Consider the following 23,068-nt stretch of genomic DNA (forward strand, 5'->3'; position numbering starts at 1 on the left):
AGTTTAAGCTTAGTCTATCTCTGGGAGACCAGAAGGATAAATTCTCCATGAATGGTTGTCTAAAAAGACAGAGATTTCTGAGAAGCAATAAAGTTTTATTGCCTGAAGTCGTGTCACACTGATGAGCTTTGTTAATGACCCTGCCCAGATTTCCTGGGAGTCTTGGAGGAGATCAGTGCACCTTCTTACTTCAGACTCACCTTTGCTAATTGAGGGTAATGACAACAGCCCATCAGCCTCAGAGGAATAGTGAAGATTAATAGCATAATGTCTATTGTGCTCTAATGTTTGAAGCCCATTCCCACTCCAGATGTTTGTATGATTGTTTCAAATCCGTGGAGGTGATAAACATGGTGATGCATCAGGATAAATGTGGTAGATTTCTCAGGGTCTTTGGTCAAAGAAACTGTTCTGGGGAGAAAACAATGAGGAAACTGTAACTTTGATTAATGCTTTCTGAAACAGTCTGTGGTCTATGACCACGTTTTGTGTTCCATGACCACATTTTATGTTCCATTTAGAAAGCAATGGCAGAAATCTCCATCACCAGTGGATCCTGCTCCATATGGCTTTTTAAATTAAAATCGGCACATGGGCATGTGTTCAGGACAACAGTAATTACATTATTTGTATCTCCATATCCACTGTAGCGATCTATTAGTGCTTTTAGTACTGTGTTTTCTCTGTAGCCTAGCTGCTTGTACATGAAACATTACAAGCATGTGTTACCATATTGATGTGATTGTGCTTGATCCAACTGGTCTGAGAGCTGCTATATTTGCATTTCACAGAGTGGTTTGGGTTGGAAGGGACCTTAAAGATCATCTTTTTCCAACCCCTGCCATGGGGGCAGGGACACCATCAGGTGGTGCAGTGGGTGAGAATGAGTGGGACACAGTAAAGTCCTGGCAGAACCACTGTATTGTGCTGACTGGTCTTTCTTTCACCACCACCAGTGGCAGTATAGGGATGCAGAGCTGGGCAAAAATAAAGGTGCGCCATGCTTAAGTGGACGGCGGAGATTTTGCTGCTGTGTACATGGCTGTATCAATGGTGACATCATATAGCTGGTTGCCAGAGGGATTGGATTGCCCTTGTGATAATTTCACCTGATCTTGGGCTGATGTTCAGCTGGCTTCAGGTCATTTTAATTAGCACACTGGTTATTGGTCCAACCATCTCATCTGGTTGTTGGCACTGTTTATGTTTGTCTAAGCATATCAGATATTCCTCATTAACTTCTGCAATAATATTCAGACAGAATGTCCTAGGAACTCTTCCAGCTAATCCCCATTTTGGCTGCTGACCAAATAAGGCTTTATATGGCACAACTGTAATTGCTTCATTTGTATGGTATTGATCTGCCATTAGGCAAAACACAAGCCAGCATTTCACTAGGGCACAAGTTATGCAGTGTTCTTATTGTCTGAATTGCAGTTGCAGCTCCAGTTCCCACCTGGGAAATAGCTCCCCTGTTTTTTTCTTCCATTCTCTGCTTCTAATTAAAGTAATGAACTTCAAAGTGCTTGCATCATAAGCCTAAGAAAACATGTCTTAGCTGAAATCTTTTCCTCTATTGCCTTTATGAAAAACATCAGTATGGAGGCACAAAGAAGCAAGAATGTAATGTTGCAGAAATCCCTCATGCTTCTTCTCGGTCTAAGTTTAGACCTGCCAAAAGTGTATCAACTGTGCAAATCTCATGAATTAGTGATCTGTTTCTGGCAGCCATATAAGTCAAGAATCCATCCTGATTTCTGTGCTGCCAGTAGCTTTTGGCATAGTGGCCATGTTTCATTAATAACTTCATGGACATTGATGTCAGTCAAAGAATTCCCTCAGAAGCAAAAAGCAGGTTTTGCCCTACAGATTTCCCCTGTGGAGTAAACTATTCTTACTGGGAAAAAGTTCTTGAAGAACTTGCCTGTATTACAGGACTTTTAGCAGTGTACAGAATGCTGATGGTATTTGGCTTCACAGTCATTTCATGCTTCATTCTCATTAAGGTGAGACTAGGGGCTTGATGGCTGAAAGATGTAACCAGACAGGCAAAAGGTTAGAAACAGTACCTTAGAAACAGAACAAGCATGGACTTGTTCCTAAAATAAAGATATAGATATAAATAAAACCACAGAATCACAGAATCACAGAATCACAGAATAGCTTGAATGTGAAGGGACCTTTAAGGGTCACCTAGTCCAACCCTTCTACAATGTGCAGGAACTGAGCAGGTTGCTCAGAGCTCAGTCCAGCCTGACCTGGAATGTTTCCAGGAATGAGACACCTCTCTGGACAACATATTCCAGTGTTTCACCATCCTTATTCTAAGAAATTGTCTCCTTATGCTTAGTCTAAGTTCTACCTTCTTTTAATCTAAATCTGCCTTCCTTTAGCTGAAAACCACTGCTCCTTGTTTTGTTTTAGCAGACCCACTAAAAAGCTTTGTTCCCATCTTTCTTATTATCCCCCTTTAAGTATTGAAAGGCCTTAATAAGGTCTCCCTGGAGCCCACTTTTCTTTGAGCTGAACAACTCCAGCTCTCTCAGCCCATTCTGATGGGAGGGCTGCTCCGTTCCTGTGATCAATTTTTTGCCCGCACTCCACCGCCCCCCCGACCCACTCCAGCAGGTGCCTGTCCTTCCTGTGCTGGGGTTCCCAGAGCTGGATGAAGGTAGTCACAGGAGTGGCGTAGAGGGGCAGAATCACCTCCTTTGACCTGCTGGCCGTGCTTCTTTTTATGAATTCAACTGAATGGGGATACTCCATGAATTCCTGACAACAGCAGTAGTATATTGTTTTTCCCCCAAATGCAGCTGCTGGAAAGATGGCAGAAGTTGGGGTTTATTCTTTCACTGCAGCTCTTGCCACAGACACCTATATCTGTCACTCTGAAAGTGGTTAAATGCAACTCCTTTTGTATGACTCTTCTCTGATAACATCTCAGAAAAATTAGCTAGGACTTTTATCATTTTTTATGGAGAATCATAAGCTGACAGTGAGGTAGTTTATGAAAAAGGCATGCAGAGATGCTCAGCTGAGCAGTTTTACTTGCAGAAGTTACTCCATCATGATTCCTGAGGTTTTTGTGCCATTTCTGAGTCTTAAAGACATCCTACACTAATCAGATGCTCTTGTGAGATCCAGATGCTTGCAAGAAGGAAAATACAGCAACCTATCAAAAGGAGTAGAAAACAGACAAAGAGCATTTCAGACGTAGCAGCTTGTGGCTCTGTTCTCACCCCGTCTAGATCAAGAGACAAACCGCAGTTAGAAGGAGTTTCTTCAGGGTCCAAAAACCCAGGAGGTGGCTGAGAACCTTTCCCTTAGCATGAGAGCAAGACCCTGTTGATGGCAAAGGAAGGAGGTCTTGCACTTGATCCAAGGAGTGAAACTAAGGCTTCATTCAGTCTTTCTTCTGTGGTGCTGCACCAGACCTAGGCCTAGGTCATGAGCCCTGTCCCACTGCCCAAACCAAGAGGCCGGACCACCTGTAGCTTCAGCTTATATCCAGGGAAGCAGCTAAAGGCGGGGACAAGCCACTACCCAATCAGGGATAAGGTAGGAGTGGACAGGGATGGATTACATGGGCTGGGGGAAGGGCAGGGACAAACTTCAGGATGTTACATTTTCCAGGAGAATAGGGGGGTATAGAACAAACCATTATAAAACCCAATATAGAAATGAAATACAATATGAAACCAAATAACACACAGCAACATCTGCTCTTACCCATTATTGCATGGTCATAAATGGTGTATTCAGCCTTACATTAACAAAAATTTGGAGAAGTCTGAGAGTGAAATCTTTTCAAATATTGCCAAATTTGAACCAAATCTGCAAAAATTCCAGGTATGTTCAATACTGCATTAAAATCTTGGGTTTGTTATTATGCCCTGCTACCCACTAAATAGAACATCCATTTATATAGCACATTGAGATATGGGGCTGGTTAGGAATCAGAAAACCTAATATTTGCAGTTAGCCCAGCAAGGTATTTTATTTTCCATGATTTGTAGTGAGATTCAGAAATACTTTCTGACTCCCTTTGAAAGTCACAGTAACAATTCTTCTGGGATAGGTGATTCAGCCTAGGACTGGGTCTCCCTGCAGAGGAAAGTAGTGAAATGCTCAGTCGAAGGTACAGTATTTCTGCCTCTGCTGGGACACGCTGAATGGAGTGAAAAATTAGAAGCTGCTGAAACAGCTGCCACCCACTTTGTTATGAAAGATTTTGATGTAGTAAAATCTTCCTCTGCATGAGGTAGCCAGAGTCAGTGATCTTAATAGGCTGTCTAGTAATCTGTCAGTGGTATCAAATGGATTGAGGTGGATGTAAAGAAGGAACAGCTAAGTTACAAGGAACCACACCATATTTCTATTCAATAAGCACTGAATTGCATCCAGAAGAGATATGTTTTCCTAGCCACATTCCAGGTGAAAATAGTCCCTTTGTGGCATTCAGAAGCATAATTTTAAAATGCCTTACAAATATGGTTAAGATGATATATAAAGGAAAATTTAAGTCCTCTGGCCAAGATCAGTAATGGTGAATAATGTTTTCAGTCCTGTTAAATCGTTCATTTGAAAAACAATAAGATTAGTTGTGCAGGCAGTAAACTGCAGAATTTGGTTTTTTCTTGAGATGGAGAGACATAAGGAGTTTTAACATATGCCTGGGTAACAAAACATAATGTCATTGCAAGAGGCTTGCACTAACACAGTCTAAGTAGGAGAGGGACAGCATGCAGTATGATAGATCTTCACTGCTGTGACCCTCACCTCAGGCTGCTACTTCCTGACTTTCAGCAGTGCTTATCCAACACAGATGGAACCTCTGCCTGGCACTGAACCACATACTGTGCTTTGCCATGAAACCCCAACCTGTCTGTGCCAATACTGTCATTTTCTTTCAGTTGGGGGACCCTAAACTTAGGACATATTGGAGAAGCATTATGTATTGGGTGTGGGGAAGGATGTACTTAAACATGCTCATTTTACACATTTCGATTTTTAAAATACTCCAGTGAATTCTTTCAGAAATTTCAACTGCTTGAAAACCACAAATGGCTCTGGGTTACTAATGTTTCTGAGGTGAGAGTTTTGAGGCACTTGGCAGTGGGCTAAGCTTATCCTGAGAGTGATTCCTGCAGCGTGGAGACAGCGTTACACTGATGCTCAGACACTTTTGAAAAATACCACTCAAGTGAGGGATTTGCTGAGGTTGGTGAGACACTGGCACAGGTTACCCAGCATTGTTGTGGATACCAAATCCCCGGACGTGTTCAAGGAAAGGCTGGATGGGGCTTTGAGCACCCTGGCCTAGTGGAAGTTGTCCCTTCCCATGGCACTGGAGTTGGAGCTAGATGTTCTTTAAGGTCTCTTCCAACCCAAACCATTCCATGACTCTGTGATTCTAAGCCTTTAAAATATGTATTTTGACTTGCACATATTGGACTGCAGCAGCCTATTCACATAATCCCGCTTATGCTGGAACCAGCAAGAAAAATTGTACTTAAAAAAAAAAAAATGAACTGCTCAAGGAGAACAGGATTACGTAGTTGTTAGCAAAAATTGAAATAGCTCAGAGTTAGAAGAAACTAGCATTTCTGCTGCTGCTAATGACTGTGTATGGAACCAATATGAACAGTTTCTCCAAGGGACAATTTTATGTCTTTTTTGTTTACAGCAAAGCTTTGTATGAAACGGAGAAACAAGCTGAGTCGCAGTCCCAGGTCAACTGCTGTTGTTTTTATACAGGCAAAATACATATTTAATTGTGTGTGCCAAGAAGTGTTTGCATACGGCAATTGGAATATCTTGCTGCAAAACCAGCTTTCAATCTATATTAATATTTTAAACTACAGTCATCAGACCTTTAGCTGGTGTAAATTGTCAGAACCTCTTTGAATTCAAAGTAGTTACGGCAATTTTTAGCAGCAGTGGGTCTCCCATTAATTGGAATTCCTGCTGATCCTCAAGGTGTCAGTTTGGCTCATATTTGTTTACAAAGCTCAGCTCGAGGAACTAAACTGTGTACTATACTTAGGATATACATAGAATCTGTACATACTCACTGCCCCTGGAAATTAACCATCTTATTTGGATGGCTAAATGAAGATTGCTATACTTATTTTAATTAGTCACAACTGAAAAGTATCTGAGTGCTGCTGGAAATTTCCCATCTCTAAATAGATAGGAATAAACATACATTCTTGTAAAAATACTTTATTCTTATTGCTTGACTAATATTTTGATATATTTTTCTGTAAGAGGTGTTTTACATGCAGTTGGACAGGGGATTTTAAAACAATGTTTTTAAAAGGCTTCAGCTTCTACTGCTGCACAGAACCTGCCCAGAGCTTTTCTGCAGTACTTTGGCTTTCTGCAGACCAGTCAATTCTTTGGGGGTATGTGAATTTTGCAAGATGGAATTCAGGAGGCATTCGCTGTTCTGGTGGGTCCTGAGCTGGGCCTGAGCATTCTGCTGAGATGGCGGATCACATCCTTTCTTCGATAAGCATGATAAGAAATGGAGAAGCTTAACAGAAAAGCCTGCGAGTCCCACTGCACAAGAGCATATTATGAAGACTCACAACATGAATGCTAGCAGTTCTTTATTTAATATAAATGCTGTCCAAGTTATGACAGCAAGTGCCAAGGATTCTATTTTGTTTGAACTAACATGTGAAAATGTTTTGATGACTGCTGTGCTTCAGTATTTGAATACGCTTTTTTTTATACGAGTAACATGACAGCATGCAAAGCTTTATAAATCCCAGTAAAAATATTTCCTCTGTAAGATCTTAAATGTGTTTAAGAGGACATGCTTTGAAAACAGGCCTTTTGTCTTCAAAGTTTAGGTTAATTTCTTTTTGTAAAAATGTTCATGCATTAGCTCTCCTTTTTAATATTTACATTATTGATCTTTCAAGCCTTCTGAGTACACAGTGATGTAAGCTTTGGCTACATCTTCCTCATTAACAGAGTGCTTGTTTCATTCCTAATTTATTAAACATATTCAGCCAGTGCCGTGCAGCTTTACACTTAATTTCTCTTGATGAATTGTCAAACACCCTTAAACCTCACTACATTTGTGTCATGGTACAATCTACCATCAGTGCTTTTCAAAACATGGATAAAATAAACAGCTCAAAAGATGAGCAGGTCTTAATTTTTTGCTTGGTAAGGTTGCATTTTAATTTTTCCTGTTAAAAATCCTTTGAATGGTTGATATATGCAATCTATAAAAATGCACCCACTTGTGTTTCACTAAGCACATTCAAGACAGATCCTCAGCTGCATCCAGGAAGCGCTAGGCTGGGGGCGAGGAAAGGCTCCTGGCAGCTGTGGCCTCCTCTTCCCAAGCCACCTGGGTTGGATACAGATTAGGTCATGAGAGAATAACTGCAATTCACAATTGCAAGTGGAATAAGGTCACTGACCTTGGCTTCATTGAGCACCCTCTTTGCCTTGTCCTGCAGGAGGAAGCCCTCCAGCCTGAACCAGGAGTGCCCAGGGGCTGGTCTGCATGATGGCTGCACCAGCAGATAGCTGCAGGGAGAGACACCCAAAGTGCAAGGAAGAAAATGAGCTTGCTTGAGACACATCATCATTTGCCAACACTGGCTGTGATACTGCATTCTCAGGAAAGCTTGTTCCTTTAGTGATGATGTATCAGTGATTGAGAGATGGGGAGATCCTGAGTTCTGATCAGAAGCCCAAATTTATTGAGCGTACAAGGCGTTTATATGGGGTTTTTCTTGTATGGCACTTGTATAGCATTCTACTTTTGGTGACAATTCTCATAGGTTATACATTCTTTATGATATCAGTTACTTGGTAATCATTACAAAAATTCACAATATGTTTCTTGGTCACTTCTACCCCAGGGAGCCTTTATCTTTGTCTGTCTCTCCCACATTTCTGCTCGATCAGGACGAAGATGCCAGGCTCTTTGATCAGTTCCATTACACTCTCTGTTTCAATCCCTATAGTGAAGCACCACCACACCTGTGGTTTTACTTCCCATTTTACAGTAGTTTCCTGATTCCCCTTTCTTCACAGGCACAAGTATATGTGCAACAAACGTATAGGACAATGTGGTAATATATTTTATTGTAATAGAAAGAAAGACTCTGTATTTTGCCAGTTGGTCCGTACCTCACATAAGGCCCACCCATGGAGCTTTGTTCATTTAACATTTAGTATTCCCTGTTGAACTTTGTTGTATGTTCAGAGAACCTGAGGTTAACCAGAGATGCCATCTCTCTGCACCACGTGACTTCTAAGCGACTGAGCGATTTCTGAGGCTTAGAAATCCCTTGTGGGAATGATTTGTGGAAAGCCTTTTGGAGGGTTGGGGTCTCTGCTCTGCTTTTCCCTCAGCAGCTGCAGTGGTGGCCACAGCATTTCTGGGACGATGGGCTGTACAGTGTGGCTGCAATTTAAAAAAGGCTGGTTTTGTGTATGTGGGGTCTCCTTAGTGAATCACATTATTTTTGCACAGCCTGCTCATTCATTATTGCAAGTGAACAACATCCCTAACTCTAGCAGTGAAACAACAGTGCCGCCGTCTGTGATGATAACTGCAGAACTGTGCTAAGAATCTGCCCAGGATACAGGGAAGTATTTTTGCTATCTAGCACGCCAGTTACACAGAATTTATGAGACTAAGTTCAGGAAAGGGATTCAGGAAAATGTCAAAGCTGTTTAAATAGCTAAGACATTTAAGTTTTCCTGGCAAAGCTCTACCAGCTGCCTAAAATATTGTTATTAAATACCTACAGCAGAGGCCCTGCCTTTGTTGTAATGAGTACTTAGGTACCTGTCTGTGCCTTTATGCCAGTATTCAGTATTTAGTATTCAAAAGCAGATATTCTGAGACTGTACTACATGGAGGCAGTCTCTGTGAACCAGGCAAAGGCTGAGTCCTTTGAATTGCATTTTGGGATGATGCTGAATGGTGCAGATGGGTGGTGCTTTCCACCCATCCTATGAACCATGGTGCATCCAGAGATTTTGGGAACTGAATGACTTAAATGAAAAGCAGCTGTGGCTGAAAGTATACATATTTGTATACAAATATACATAAATATGGATACATATTCAGCCTAACCAGGATGGAGAGAGCCTTTTCTTTCTGTTGTGTGTATTCAAGCTCTGGGCATTAGGCTGCGAGAACAGGCATGAACTTACTAAGCAGAATGCATTTCAAGTTTTAGTTCCTGATTTCTAAAGAGTGATGAGTTGCTGTGCTGAAATTGATGTTGAAAGTGTTGCATTAGGCAAAATTTTCTGTCCCTTTTCGTGATGTTCTGCTATGACTGTCTCAGATTTCCAGCAGTGCTTGCGATGTTGGCCGTGGTGGTCCCTGGACCTCATGGCCTGGACCTCTATCTCATTTGCTTGTGGTGCAGGGACCCTTGTGTGTCTTTATCAGCTATGGAAATGCTCCTCCTGTGGTTGAGCATGTACATGAGCTGGGTACCACAGTGTGGTGCACCATGGTGTTGAGGTCATTTGTTGCATGCCTCCTTCACTGCTTCTTACAGACTGAAGTCCAACAGATGGGTCAACTGCTAATCACTGATGTGATCCAAACTCAGGGGAAGTCAAAGAAAACCTCTCTGCTGGCTTCCCTGGGCTTTGGGCAAGCACTCTGCTGCAATTCTTTTGGGTAACAAATGAGATATCTGTTTGGAATCACTGATGTTATTTTGCAAGGGACTGGGTAGTCCCATTGTCATCTGTCTGTAGTTTTATCTTTTGATAACTGTGTAAGGTGTATCTACAGCAAGCACAGATGGGCTCTTCTAAAAAAAAAAAAAAAAAGATACTTAATATTTTAAACTGCTTGCTAGTGTTTATTTATAGGGAGATGGACAGTGATTTTAAATGAGTGATAATGGTTTAATTCTCATCCCGTTTTTCATACTGTAATTCTAAAGGCTGGTTAAAAATAACTGTGATCCATACATTGAAATCACTGTCCATGCACCCAAGTACTTGTGAAGTGAGGGCTGCAGTTTTGTCTTAACTGGCTTCACTATTACATGAGAGGACTCTCTTTTCTTCAGAGTAATGGAAAAGGCAGGACTGTGCAGTGACACCAAGGATTAAGAGTTAAATATTAAAGCACTTGCCTGTTTTTTACTATTAAACCCTGATTTTGCAAGCAAAGACGTCAGTTTCTCTATTGAGGAATACAACATCTTTAGTGGGAGTTTGGAGTAAGTACAGTATTGAGGATACAGTCTCATTTTTTTAAGATGAAAGAAAAGTTTCTGCCATGGAGACTCAGGCTCCCAAATGCCTTCCTCTGTGGCAGAACAAAGCACTGTCTGGGATGAGTATGGGTGATCTAGCCTGGCTCTGAGGTCTCAGTATACAATTTTCAATGCAGTCACCATCTCACGTTTTAGGCTCTCAGTTATAACCTACCTGGGAGGTACAGCAGTGTTGAGCAAAGATTCTCTGTGTTTTGCTGAACAGAGGGAAACTATTTCCACATGTTGAGGTGGACCTGGATAACAAAGCAACAGAGAAAGCAGTGTGAAACTAACCTGGTTTTACATGGCCTACTAGACATGATGAGGACAATAATGTGTTACATTTATAAACAATACATTTTAATTTCAGAGTGATGATTGCAGCTTAAATCCAACATTTACTTCATCCTTTTTATTTTCATTTCTCTATTGTGCTGTGAAACTGTCTATGGATATGGCTAATAACCCAGCTAAATAACCCTCTCATAAATGGGTTTCATTTGTTTATTTATTACTCTAGGATTACTATCAACCAGCTGCAGCTTCTCTAAATGACTGTGGGAAAATTTTCCTTGATAATCTTTAATGCTTTGAAAGATAAATTTAAACATTTGGCAAGTGAGAAAGCTCTTTCCCTTCAACATCAAAATTAAACATGCAAACTAATATTAGTTGTCAAAGACATCACCTAGTTTTTAATTCATCTTGGAACACCCAAATGAAAGGTGTAAGTGGACAATGACCTTTTTTTTTGAAAAATTAACAGCTAACATCTTCACCCAAAATAAGATAAAAATTGAAAAGGAAAAGCCTTTTCTAAGGATTTTAGCATAAGGACTTTGTCTAATTTGGTGAGCTTTAATGTTCACACTTGAGAGACTACAGCTCAGAGGAAGTAGTTTGAAGATGCTTTTTTTCAGATAGACAGATTGATAGGGCTTCCCATCTGCTTTAAAATCAGACTGAGATGAAGTGGCTTGTTGAATTGAGAGTTAGTGATACTCCTTGAGATACATTTCATTTTTAGTGGGAGTGATCAATCCTGCCTGCATCTGTAGAGCTGTCAAAGCAGCTGCTTGTGTTATTGCTGCCCAGTGTGACAATTTGACATAGCAGCATTAAATTAGATCTTGGTTTGGATCCTGTTGAAGCAAGAAGGAGTTTTGACATTGACTTTGTAGACAGCAAGCTCCAGATAAATACCTAAGCGATTTTCAGAATAAGTAATGTTGTTCAGTGTCAAAAAAAAAAAAAGTGTTTCATCTACGGCCCAGTCCCAATGACCTTAAAAAGATAACATTTATGCTTAGTGTACTGTAAATCTGTCTGTTAAGTGGCAAGGCTGGCCACACAGCTATGTTTCTGAATGGGGCAAACAGACTGAAAGCACAGGCTTTGTAATGAAAAGCTGAGTATGAAAAATCTGTAGTAAATATGAATTGTTCAAAAGCAATTGCTTCCAAGAACAAAAGGGACAAATGAACAATTTCATTCCAATTTTGCAATTGCTTCTCTCCCTCTGGAGTGTGAACCATTAGAGCACTTATACAAAACCACATTTGTCAGCCTGGCTGCTAAATTCCCCTTAAAGATTTATCCACCAAGAGCAGCCTGTTATGACTCCCACTACAGCCTACAGTCCTCATTTTCACTTTCAGGGACAGACAAGCAATTACTTTATCTCTGTTGAAAAATCTCATGTAAGTCTAACTGCAGTGAAGTTAGGTAACATCAGATGTATACACAACTAGTTTCCAAACTTCATCACCAGCCAGCAAGGACCTGTCTTTCATCCAGGAGGAGCTTTATGAAAAGCTATTACCAGAAGAGAGTAAAGCTTTGTCCTGAAGCTGACATTTGTCCCACCGATGGACCAGTGTAGTAAAGGACTCTCCATAAACTATGAATTACCATTGTCTGTACCTGTTTGCCAGGAAGATGTCTCTCTTAATAAATGAGAGAAAAATTTCCATTCTAAGATCAGAAAGGACCTCTAGGGATGAGAGATCAACCATCTCTAGAGAGGCTGAATCACAAACCCCAGCATCTTCTAGTGCCATATGATTTCATAGAGTCCTGCTGCCAGAGGATCTCTTCCTGGCCCTTCTCCAAGTGCTTTCAAGGTGCTGCATCCTCTCATTGTTGTTGAACTGAGGATGCTATTGAGAGTCATAGTTCTTGTTATATCCCACCCAGTCCTGACAGACAGATCTTGAGAGCATTAACAAATTCAGAGAGAGAATCTCCATCTTTCTCAATCCCATATCATCCCCAAAGAGCAGCAGTTAAGCTACTGACACCTCTCAAGTACTTTGGAGATGAACTGTGCCACTGCTCCATGTGCCTCTGCAGAGCCACGGGCAAGCCTCAGAGAGAGTGTGCATGTCTGATAGGCATGAATGCACTGGGGACATCTGGACATAAAATTAGGAAGAGACAGTTTTACTGATACTGATGTATTTGTGTATAATTAGGATAATGTGAAAGTTTAGGGTCTTAGTAATACAGATAGGAAGTTGTACACTTAAATAAGTGCAAAGTTTCTTTTGGAGATGATGAAGGCTGCATAAATACCTTGGCAGATTAGTTATCAACTGATTTTAAAATGTTATGTAGTGGCTGTAGTCACTGTCATAAATCCAGATACCCTACATTTGGGGTTGTATGGTGGTCTATACTGTCTATACTGCTGCCATCCAGTCCTGATGCTCTCTGGATATCTAAAGGAAAATTTCTGAGCATGACAGAAGCAACTGCATCCTAGGACCATCTGTGTCCTAGTTCTTGGCTGAGTTTCAGTACCATTCCAGCAGCCTTGAGTTTCTACAGAAGCAGTGGTTCTGTGCTTTAGCCTTTGTGTTGGCAATGCCCCTCTGCCAGCACAGATACGAAGTCTCTCACAGGTATTTCCCTTATCTGAAAAAAGAGCATTTAAACACAATATGGAGGCCACCAGGCTCACAGAACCCCTTCAGTCTGTTGTGCCCATGCCACTGTGTTGCTAGCAATGCAGGATTTGTCTTTCATCCAGTGGTAGCATAGCATGTATAAACTCTCCAGGGAAAAGTCCTCAGGATGTCCAAAAAATCTCCTTGTATCTCAGCACTTAGCTAATTGGCTGGCTTTTTCTCTTCCAACAGTGTTTGAGCTTCAGTTTGGCCGCGCTGTTCCCAGGTGCCCCAGTGCAGACACCCTTCATCACCGCCTTCCTTCTCCATTCCTCAGCTGCTCTTCGGGCAGGGACATGGGATGCTCCTCCCAGAATAGCAGGGCAGTCCCTGCAGTCCTGGCACTAAGCTAGACCCGAGGTCTTGCCTTTCAGCTAAGCCTCTAATGCGCCAAGGGAGCAGCACTCTAGAGCCTGCAGTCCATATATAGAGATGTGCCAACAGCAGGGCTTCCGACAGACAGAACTCTGGGCACTTTTGTCCAGTGCTTTCCATTGACTGGCTCTGGACAGCATCTTGATCAGTGTGTGAGCTGTTAGTCCTCCTCAGCTCTTCCCACAGCTTGTTTCTGGAGCCCTAATCCTCAGCTCATGCAGGATCAGTCTGAAGTGCTACATGTCAGAACTGTAGTGACACAGCGACTGGCAGCATCTAGCACAGGCAGTCTGGGTCTTGTCTCTTTAGTACATGGGGATACATTTTCTCATCTCCTTGAAAAATAGCCTGGGCCCACACTGAACATGCTTCAAATAAATCTGTGTAAATCGTTTTTAATTCCAGGCAAAGTTTTATCATCATTTTGCAAAAATAGTTGGGGTTGGTTGATAGAATTTTTGCATTAAAATCCATGCGGTTCTGAAAATTGTTTCTAGAACTGGAAACACATTTTTCACATTTGGAAGTAACCACAATTATTTGTGCTGCCAAGGGTTTTGACATATGAAAATGAGAGGTTTATTTAGTGTGTGGATCAAGCTTATAAACAGCTTAAGTCCTCATTCCTTCTAACATCTTAACAGCTGTGCAGTTTCTTACAAAATATGTTTTATCGTTTCAAGAAATGCTGTTAACCTCGCAGTTTTAAAACTGAATGAACAAGGCCTCTTGGACAAATTGAAAAACAAATGGTGGTACGACAAAGGAGAATGTGGCAGCGGGGGAGGTGACTCCAAGGTTAGCCTCAATGTCACCAAAAGCGGGTAAACAGTATGTGAAGTAATTGGTGCATCTGCTGGGGTCCTACCTGCGACAAAACAGCTTTCACCAGTAGCACAACACTGCTGGTACCTGCAGCTGAAACCGAGGTGTATGCAATTACTGTCAAAGCAAAAATATTTGCATTTGTTTAAGCACCCCAAGGGGAACTCGTAAATGGTCTCTGGGGTGAGATCTATCATCAGTTTTCAGAAACATGCATCTTCTGAAATTGTGGTGAGCCTTTTCCAAGCTTGTTAAATACCTGCAGAAGCCTGCTCACCAGCTAAGACTTTTTTTTCCTACTATATGGTACTACACTCAAAATATTTTTCAGTGACGTTAGAGGAAAAGGGGAAAAAGTCAGTGTGACTGTCTCTGAGGGGTAATTTAATGTATGGTCCAGGCTCAGGGATCCATTGTTGACACAAACAATACTGGTACAAATTACAATTTACACAAGTATCCACACTAGGAAGACAAATTTCAGATAAAATATCCTCATGCTGACATTTTCTGATATCTTTCCAACAAATTGAAATCCATAGTGGTTCCCTAAGCATAATTTAGCAGAATTTATCAGACAGGAATCTTAGGCTGCGTGCTAGGCTGAGGTGTTAACAGCTTCATATTCCTTCTGTATTTCCCTATTTTCCTAATGGCCAGTACCAGTACTTCCTTGCTTCCTCACAGCTTCCTTTGAGAAACTGCCTGGTGTTGAAAAGAGGCAAAAATGTGGAAGATGGTGAAGTGGGGGAGAATTGAAGTATTAAAAATACCCCTTCTGTTCCAGGCAGTATGCAATAATACATATTTATGTGCTTGTGTGTGAACAATATATTAGAGAATGCTGTGCAGGTAGCTGTGCAGACACCGAGCTTGTCAGATACAGATGATTAAATTTGACTAATTTGTCATACAGAGTTTATGTAGCTTTCTTTACAGTTGCCTACATATTTTTTTTTTCTTACTATTTTCTTTCCTTTTTTAGTCCTCCTGCTTTATCGTGCTGTGTCCTGGCCTCAGGGACCATCCCTTGGGCTGTTTTGCACTCACCCAGAACTGGTTTCCTGATCCCCTTCACTTTGCCTGCAATCCTGCTGCTCTACCTATTTTTCCCCACACCGCTCTGCTCGCCAGCAGTCAGTTTCAAAAATGGTCTCTATTTTCTCTTCCAAAATGTTCAGATATATTAGACCCAATCGCACGTACCTCTACTCAAGCCTGAGCTTTTGCATTACTGGGGGAGGGATATTTATTTATTTATTTGTCTATTTATTTTAATGTCACAGGCAGAGAATAGAATCATTAAAATATCTCAATTTTCTTAGAATATCCTTCTCATAAGCCTACAGTGCTTGCAAAGTGAGACAAAAGCTAGACAGCAAACTTAGGATGTTTTTTTAACTTACTTTCCCTAATTACAAGCCACAGGTGCTGTGAGGCATGAAGCAGGAAAAAGGGAGCATCTCCTGGTAGAGGGACATGCCGGGAAGTGCTGAAGGAGCAAGTTTGGTGTGGTGGAAAGTGACAGAAAAAGGAGTTGGGGGGAGGGGGGACAGTAGAAAAGAAAGGTGAGGAGTGCAGTTCTTGGAAAAACAGAGGACCTGTGAATGCAGGAGGAAGGAAGGAATGCATTGCCAGTGGAAATAAACAGTAGACACAGGCAGTTCAGGATACAGTAGACAATGTGGTGGGCAGGACGGTATTAGCAAAGGATATAGAACATGATGGAGCTCAGCCCGTGGTTCTGGGACTATACTCAGCCTGCTGTGAGTATTCATCTGACCTTGAACCTGTTTCTTGCCACAATTTTTCCCAGGCACAGCAGAGTGAGCAGGCAGTACCAATGGTCCTGGGAAGCTCCAGGTCTATCATGTGCCTACACTGCCCACGTTTGGTGGAAACAGGCACACCATGCAGGTGAGCAGGCATTCCCACGCTTCTCAAAGTCTGCATTGTAGCAGCATCTGATCTTGGGTTATAAACTACAGCCAGGCTGACTCTCCAAAGGGTAACTTAGCCATTTATCATCTGTAAAATTCATTTCCTTGTTCAGAAACAGTCTTGATCAATTGAAGTCAAGACCCTTTCTACTGAATTAATGGAGCTCTAAGCATTTTATTTCTTTTCTGCTAGGAAATTATCGTTACTGGAATAACCAGGACACTGTGCATTATTTCATAAACCTGATAGCTACCAACAAGTCCTTACCTTCTTAAGAGACTTCAGGATACTTCTTTTCATTGTATGAATTTAAAAAGAACAAACCCTGAGCTTTTTAACAGCTTCAGTTTAGATTTCAGGGCTTTGTGCTCTCATTAAATGACAATAAGGAACTCTTCTCTTGAAAGAAATGTAACACCTGAAGCTTGGCTGATAACTGTGCTGTTACTATTTGAGATTCATTATTCAGGATATGACAGTGTAGACTCGCAATAACCCTTCATGAGAGTACAGAGGACTACAGAAATGAGGGAGCTGGTTCCAGGGAGTTCAGCTGTCCTCCAAAGGTTTGTATTGATCTGTAAAACAAGATTCTTCTACCTCCATTCTCTGCTGTTAAAAGGTCACCTCTAACCTACCCATTTATTGTTCCCTTTAAGGGACAATCTTCCAAAGTTCAGAAAGACAGTTCAGAAAGCTGCCCTGAAAGACAGCTCAGAAAGCTGCCCTGTGTGAACCACCTGTGGTTTAGTGATCTGATTAATTAGTTCCTGATTGAAGATAAAAGTGAGTTCCTGAAGTGATTTGAGTGTTTTTGAAAATATTACCTCAGATCCTGACTTTATGCCATCATTTCATGTGGTGCATGGGAATGTGCTGAAACAGAGTTTCTGCCACTTTGCTCCATTGTTTTTATAATATGTGAGTGGACAGAAGCTGTGCTGATGGACATCCTTTCCAGTCTGTGCCGGCAGCTCTCAGGAGAACACGGTGGCCCATGTTTGTTCAGTCAGCTGATGAGACTGACCTTACAATTAATGGCTCAGCCATGAGTGGGTAATGAAACTGCTCCTAAAATATACCCATGATTGCATTTTTAAAATCCTTGTCTACCAGAATTCTGTATTTGTTTCAGAATCACTCAGTATTGTGATTTAAATGTTATAATTGCCCATTTGTTGTCCTGAACACAGCTAGCTCAGAACTTCATTAATGCCATTTTAAAGCACTCTGATTTTGCTGATGTTGCTGGCTCAAGATCCAGCCTGAGGCTCTTTAAAAATGGCCCTTCCAACAGCAAGTGATTGATGACAGGATAGGAGGAAATGAGTAAGAAGCCAAGAGAGGAGGTAGAAGGGCTGAGAACATAATGAAAAGTTAGAAAACCAGTGTCCCTGTGCCCAGGTCAGGCTGTGCCAACACTGACTTCAGCACATGGGTGAAGAAGTGGGTCTCCTACGCTGGCACACAGCAGTTTTGCATGATGGCTACGTGGGGCAAATTCTTCTCCATAGTTAAAGGGTAATTTTAGTTATTGTTTCTCATATATTATCCTTACATGAACTTGAGTCAGTTGGATCTTGTTTATGTACAACAACAGAGATTCTCAGCAGCTGTACACTGGAAAAAAACTATACTGATTTTCACAAAGTGTGCCAGTTTACTCTAGCTGAAGATTTAGCCCAACATTAGTAATTCAGGAATCACTAAGCAATTGAACAAACCCCAAATCTATACTCATTTTCCACTGCCATATTAAGTATACAATACTGAATTTAATGGGAAATTTAATTATAAATGCTGAATTTATCCGCTCTATGTGACTTCAGCACATTGCTCTTGTTCACATACCGCAAACCATACCAATTTTTTATTTCCTTCTGTTCCCTTTAATATCAGTGGGTCTATTCACCAACTGATTGTGTAGGCAATCTAGTAACAAGTTGTAGTCTCTGAGTTTGTGACTGACATGGTCGAAATAAGTGACTAACCCCAAGAGCCAAGGTGATCTGGACGTGCACCTTTCAAAAGAGCTGTTGAAACTAAGAAACAAAAACAAAAAGGCCTAAAATGCATTAAAATTCACTGTGATTACAAAGAGGTATATATATGCTGTTATTCTGAAAAACATAAGTGAAAAGTCTTCCTTTTCTACTCTGCAACCCCTTAGTCTGGGGAGCTTATTAAATTGGGCTTTAGTTTCTTACATTGGACCATGTGCATTTCCCATTATATCTGACTGATTTCAATTAGGACAGAAAACCAGTTTTAAAGGGGGAAAATATTTTAAAACATTGTATTATATAATTTTAGGTTTTTCTCGAATGCTTCTCCCTCATCACAGCTGGGAATGTCTGAGGGCAGATGTGAAAGAAATGTCACAGAGCCTTGTTAAGGCAGGCAGGAAAGAGAGGGGCAGAGAACAGGCTTTCTTGAGCTTCAGCAGCCCCTTCATTCAGCAAGTTTTCCACCAAAATTCGTGGAGAGGAGAAACAAGGGCCTGGCATCAGTCACATCACTGCTGCATTCCAGTGAAAAATTTGAACTTTCTCTGCTGACCATTGCCATTGAGATCACTTAGAAACTGAGGACAGCATGGCAATTTAAAGTGTGAAGTTGATTGTTTTTCCTGAAGGAAAACCTGAGAGCTTCCTTGCAGAGACAATGCAGAAAGGATTACATTAAAAGAACAACATTAAAAGACATTAAAAGAATAAAAGTAGCAAAAAAGAAAAGCTTGTTCCAAGCTTTATATGCCTAAAGTGTTACTGCTGAAAAAAAAAAGAAGCAAAGGACATAGAGACATCTGTTTTCTGAATTGTTCCCACCTTGCTGGTGGCCTTGATAATTCATGTCTATTCCTAGTTATCAGTTTAACCTGCAACAACTTCATAGGCTTCTGATTTTCCAAGAGAGAAAAGTACCTGTATGTCCCCTTACCTTTGTCATAACCAGCCCTGTTACACTGATGGGATTTAGGAGCGTGGGAATGTGGCTCAGTGCCAGTGTATGACATGTTACAGATGACAGCTATTCAAATAATATTAATTATTTTGCACTTGCACTAGAAGCCAGCAGAGGATCATGTTGACAGGCAACTTGCCAGCACCCCAAGCCCACTCATTTCACAGCTGTGGGACTCTCATGTTCCACTGTAAACCTGCACAGCCTGCTGCCAGAAGCCTTAAGGCAAAATGTAAGTTTGAATACTGGAAAAGAGCAAAAATGGGCATTTTTGTTTCTAGAAGTAGAGTATTGCATATGAATTAAATGTGTGGGATTTGGAAAGTGGATGAAGGTTTTCCTCTTCTTAGAGTGATCACTTGAGAGTTCTTGGGAAATCCTCTCACCCAACTGTGGCTGTCAAAATTTCTCCAAGGCACCAAGGTTTACTCAGCAGTAAATGAAGAGACAGGCATCTCAACATTATCCTCTGTTAATACTGGTATCAAAGCCCACCATTTGGAAGTACCTACCTTTTCCCATTAACTGCAGGGAGGTCTGGAAAGAGACACAAAGTTTGGGGCATAATTTAGGGGTCAAAATATTGAGGTGAGGTGAATCCCCCCACTTTAGGTACATATAGAAAGAGCTATCAAAATGTATGAAGAGACAGGGTCCCTAGAGCTAAGAAAAGCACACAAGGCTCAGAAGCTGTTATTTGTGTATTAAATGGCTATCTACAAACCTGCACAAATATATTAATACATAAGCATTGGGGGATATTCAGTTAAACCAGCTATAGAGTGTAATAAACCCCTTTTCTCTTCAAGGCAAACTATTTTAGTAGGTTCAGTTACTATACTAGTTAATGTTTGCACTTGTTATTTATTTATTAAGCCTTGAATGCATAAGTTAATGTTTAAGTAATACATGGATTATGGCATATTATGAACGATAAAATTTCCCATAGGAATCTGCTGGAACACACAGGACTATGTCATTCAACACCACCAGAAAGCTATCTATCACATGCCATTTCTGTTTATCTCCCCACTTCTCTGATATATATTGTATTTGCACGCACACCTGCACATAAATAGATATCCATAAGCCCACCACATTAAGAATTGGACAATGATTTGAAGTGGAAAGTACATAAAATAAGTCTGTTAATAATCTAATATGTTTTTAAAACGTATAGTAATAGATCTGCATGAAGTGGGCCATTACCACAATACTCTGAGATTATTCAATGAATTTAAGCAACTGCACTGTAAACTTATAGCATTTCATGATTTTGAGGCATTGGATTAGGTTTCATTTTAATATTAATATATCAATATTATCTGTTACGTCACCCACAGCAAATACTACCAGTAAAAAAAGCTGTTCCAAGTAGGAATTATCCCCAGCCTGGGACCCTGGAAATATTGACATGAATAAGTGAGATTAAAGGAAAAACTTTGAATTTTAAAATAATGTTGAAACAGGAAATGAAAAGGGAAGGCTCACTGTCCTTCTTAGCTGAGGATAAGGGGATTTTCGCAGCTCTCCCCCCCCAAGTTCTTTGCATGCAGATCTCCTATTACAAGGCTGTGCCAAATGGTTATGGGCAGCACAGTGCAGGAAGCATCTTCTTTTCTTGCCAAGATAATTTTGAGGGCAGTAAATGAAATACCAATGGCCAAATCATATTATTAGTTTGTATGCGTACAAACTAAAAATAGATTGAAAGCAAGGAACACAAATTAACGTTTCTTAAGTCGCATATGCGGTTGTCTTATATCTGTCTCTGAAGGGTATGTTGTTAATATGTATAAGCCAATAGTTTTGGGTTCACAGTAATTGCATACTATTTATTTACAAATCTTCCCCAGCAGTATGTGCCTGTTACCTAAAGCGATGGAGCAGGTCCCGGTCATATGTCTGTCTCTAAACCTGGGCCAACAGTACATGACATAGCACCCACTGTGGCCTCTGCTCTGTCACTTTGCAATGCGATTCTATGTAGTTTTACTTGAATAACATAAAATAACATATATAATGTTATTTATGTTATTTTCCACGTGAAGAACTCCTGTAAACCTTGCCGTTTTGAAACTCAGTGAGGCAGGCGTCTTAGACAAGCTGAAAAACAAATGGTGGTACGATAAAGGTGAATGTGGACCCAAGGACTCTGGAAGTAAGGTCAGTCGCTACAGTTCGGGACCTAACTATCGTGTTCACAAAGCAGTAGAGGAAGCAATAAACAAAATGACATAGAAATAAAATAAGCAGCTGTAGACGCAGAATGGATCAGCTTTGGCCCATCTTGATGGGGGTCACACTTTAATTTAAGGAAGCACTATTGCCTTTTGAAGTCTTCAGTGATATAAGTCACCAAACATCATCCCACGTATTCAGAGCATCTCTTGAAGAAATACAAAGCTGATTTTGGGGTTTGGAAGAGGCAAGCTGGATTAGTTGTTTTCTTCCTGCCTGGAGGGTATGGACTTTTCCCACTGATTACTTAGGAAATGTCCCCTCTCATTTTTTTTTGGACCTGGCCTACCTCAGCAATTTTCTGAAAAGGAGAAATGCTAGCTACGAAGGATTGCCTTTCATTGTTGACCAGGAAAGTGGTGTCTTACAGCCTTTGGGGATGTCCCTTGAGCCTTGAGGGCCAAGGGAAACTTGACTTGAGCTTTGAAGTGAAAGGCTTCAGTAGTTAACAGTTTCCACAGTTTCCAGTGTTTATCCTAGTCCATACCCAAACAGTAATCCTGGAAACTCCAGAGAGCTGATAACTCCTTCTCTTTATGGGGACAGACCCAGAACCAGGTATTTTCTGATGGCTGAGAAACACCACAGTTTATTAAATTGGGCTTTAGTTTCTTACATTGGACCATGTGCATTTCCCAGCCCTGTATTTGAGGAGTCTGACATTTCTTCACAGTACCTGGCTCCATGCCAGCCTCTGCAGTCACAGCTGAAAGAATGACAGGCACTGACTGCTTGCTGCCTGCATGTCCCAAGGCTTACCTTGATAAAATTAGCGTGAGAAACAAGCTTTCATCACATTTTGATTTTTCTGGCAAGTGCTTTGAAAAAAAGGAGTGGAAACCATTTAAGAGGATGACAAAGTACCTGTAAATGACAGCTGAGAAAGCCTCAACCCACCACCTACATTAGGGCAGGTCTCTCTCAGTCCTGCCTCCTCCTTGTTTGCAAGCACCATGTCAGCAATTGCCACCAGAGGAACAGTCATCACCAAGATACTGAAACTCCTCCTGGCCAGATAAAAAGGCACAGACAAAGCAGAACCCAGCTATAAGCCCCAGCCGCCTCTGTACATCCATGGGAGCCTTCACTGTGCTAATCTACTGATTACACAATGAATAGTGCCTCTTTAAATTAAACATTCAAATTTTTTGCAGTCTTCCTAAGTAAAAGTTTTGTAGAGATTACAATCGGAAGTTAAGTACTCTCCTTACTTTAGCTAAAGATTATATAGTCTGCATAAGAATAAAGCTTTATAAGTATCTTAAGGCACATGATGTAGCATATGAAGTCAATCCTGAGAGAGTTCCTTGAGAACCATGCTGATAAAGCACATGGATTTCAAGTCAAAAAAATGTGCTTCATAACCAAGCAGTGAAGTATAGAAAAATGTAGAATAGTTATTTACTACAATACACCCAAGAAGGTGATTGTAAAATTATGTATATTTAATAATTTGCTAAAGAAAATCCTCACTTTTATCTAAATTATGAAAAATGTGTTAAATTG

At 40.9% G+C, this 23,068-nt stretch overlaps 1 protein-coding gene across 7 annotated transcripts in view; it reads left to right on the forward strand.

Moving 5' to 3' along the window:
* The window catches only part of GRIA4 (glutamate ionotropic receptor AMPA type subunit 4), a 221,320-nt gene that overhangs the window by 189,715 nt on the left and 8,537 nt on the right, over positions 1 to 23,068 (forward strand). For 4 of the 7 annotated variants that reach the window (XM_040090112.1, XM_040090153.2, XM_040090128.2 and 1 more), the window contains one exon: positions 14,275 to 14,389. In XM_040090112.1, the coding sequence (XP_039946046.1) occupies positions 14,275 to 14,389 (115 nt within the window). Of the gene's footprint in view, positions 1 to 14,274; positions 14,390 to 21,372; positions 21,488 to 23,068 lie in introns of all 7 variants that reach the window. The other 3 variants (XM_040090095.2, XM_040090103.2, XM_040090136.2) reach the window with 1 other exon arrangement.

The sequence above is a fragment of the Hirundo rustica genome, chromosome 2 (genome assembly GCF_015227805.2).
Source record: "Hirundo rustica isolate bHirRus1 chromosome 2, bHirRus1.pri.v3, whole genome shotgun sequence".
In the NCBI taxonomy this organism is placed as follows: domain Eukaryota; kingdom Metazoa; phylum Chordata; class Aves; order Passeriformes; family Hirundinidae; genus Hirundo; species Hirundo rustica.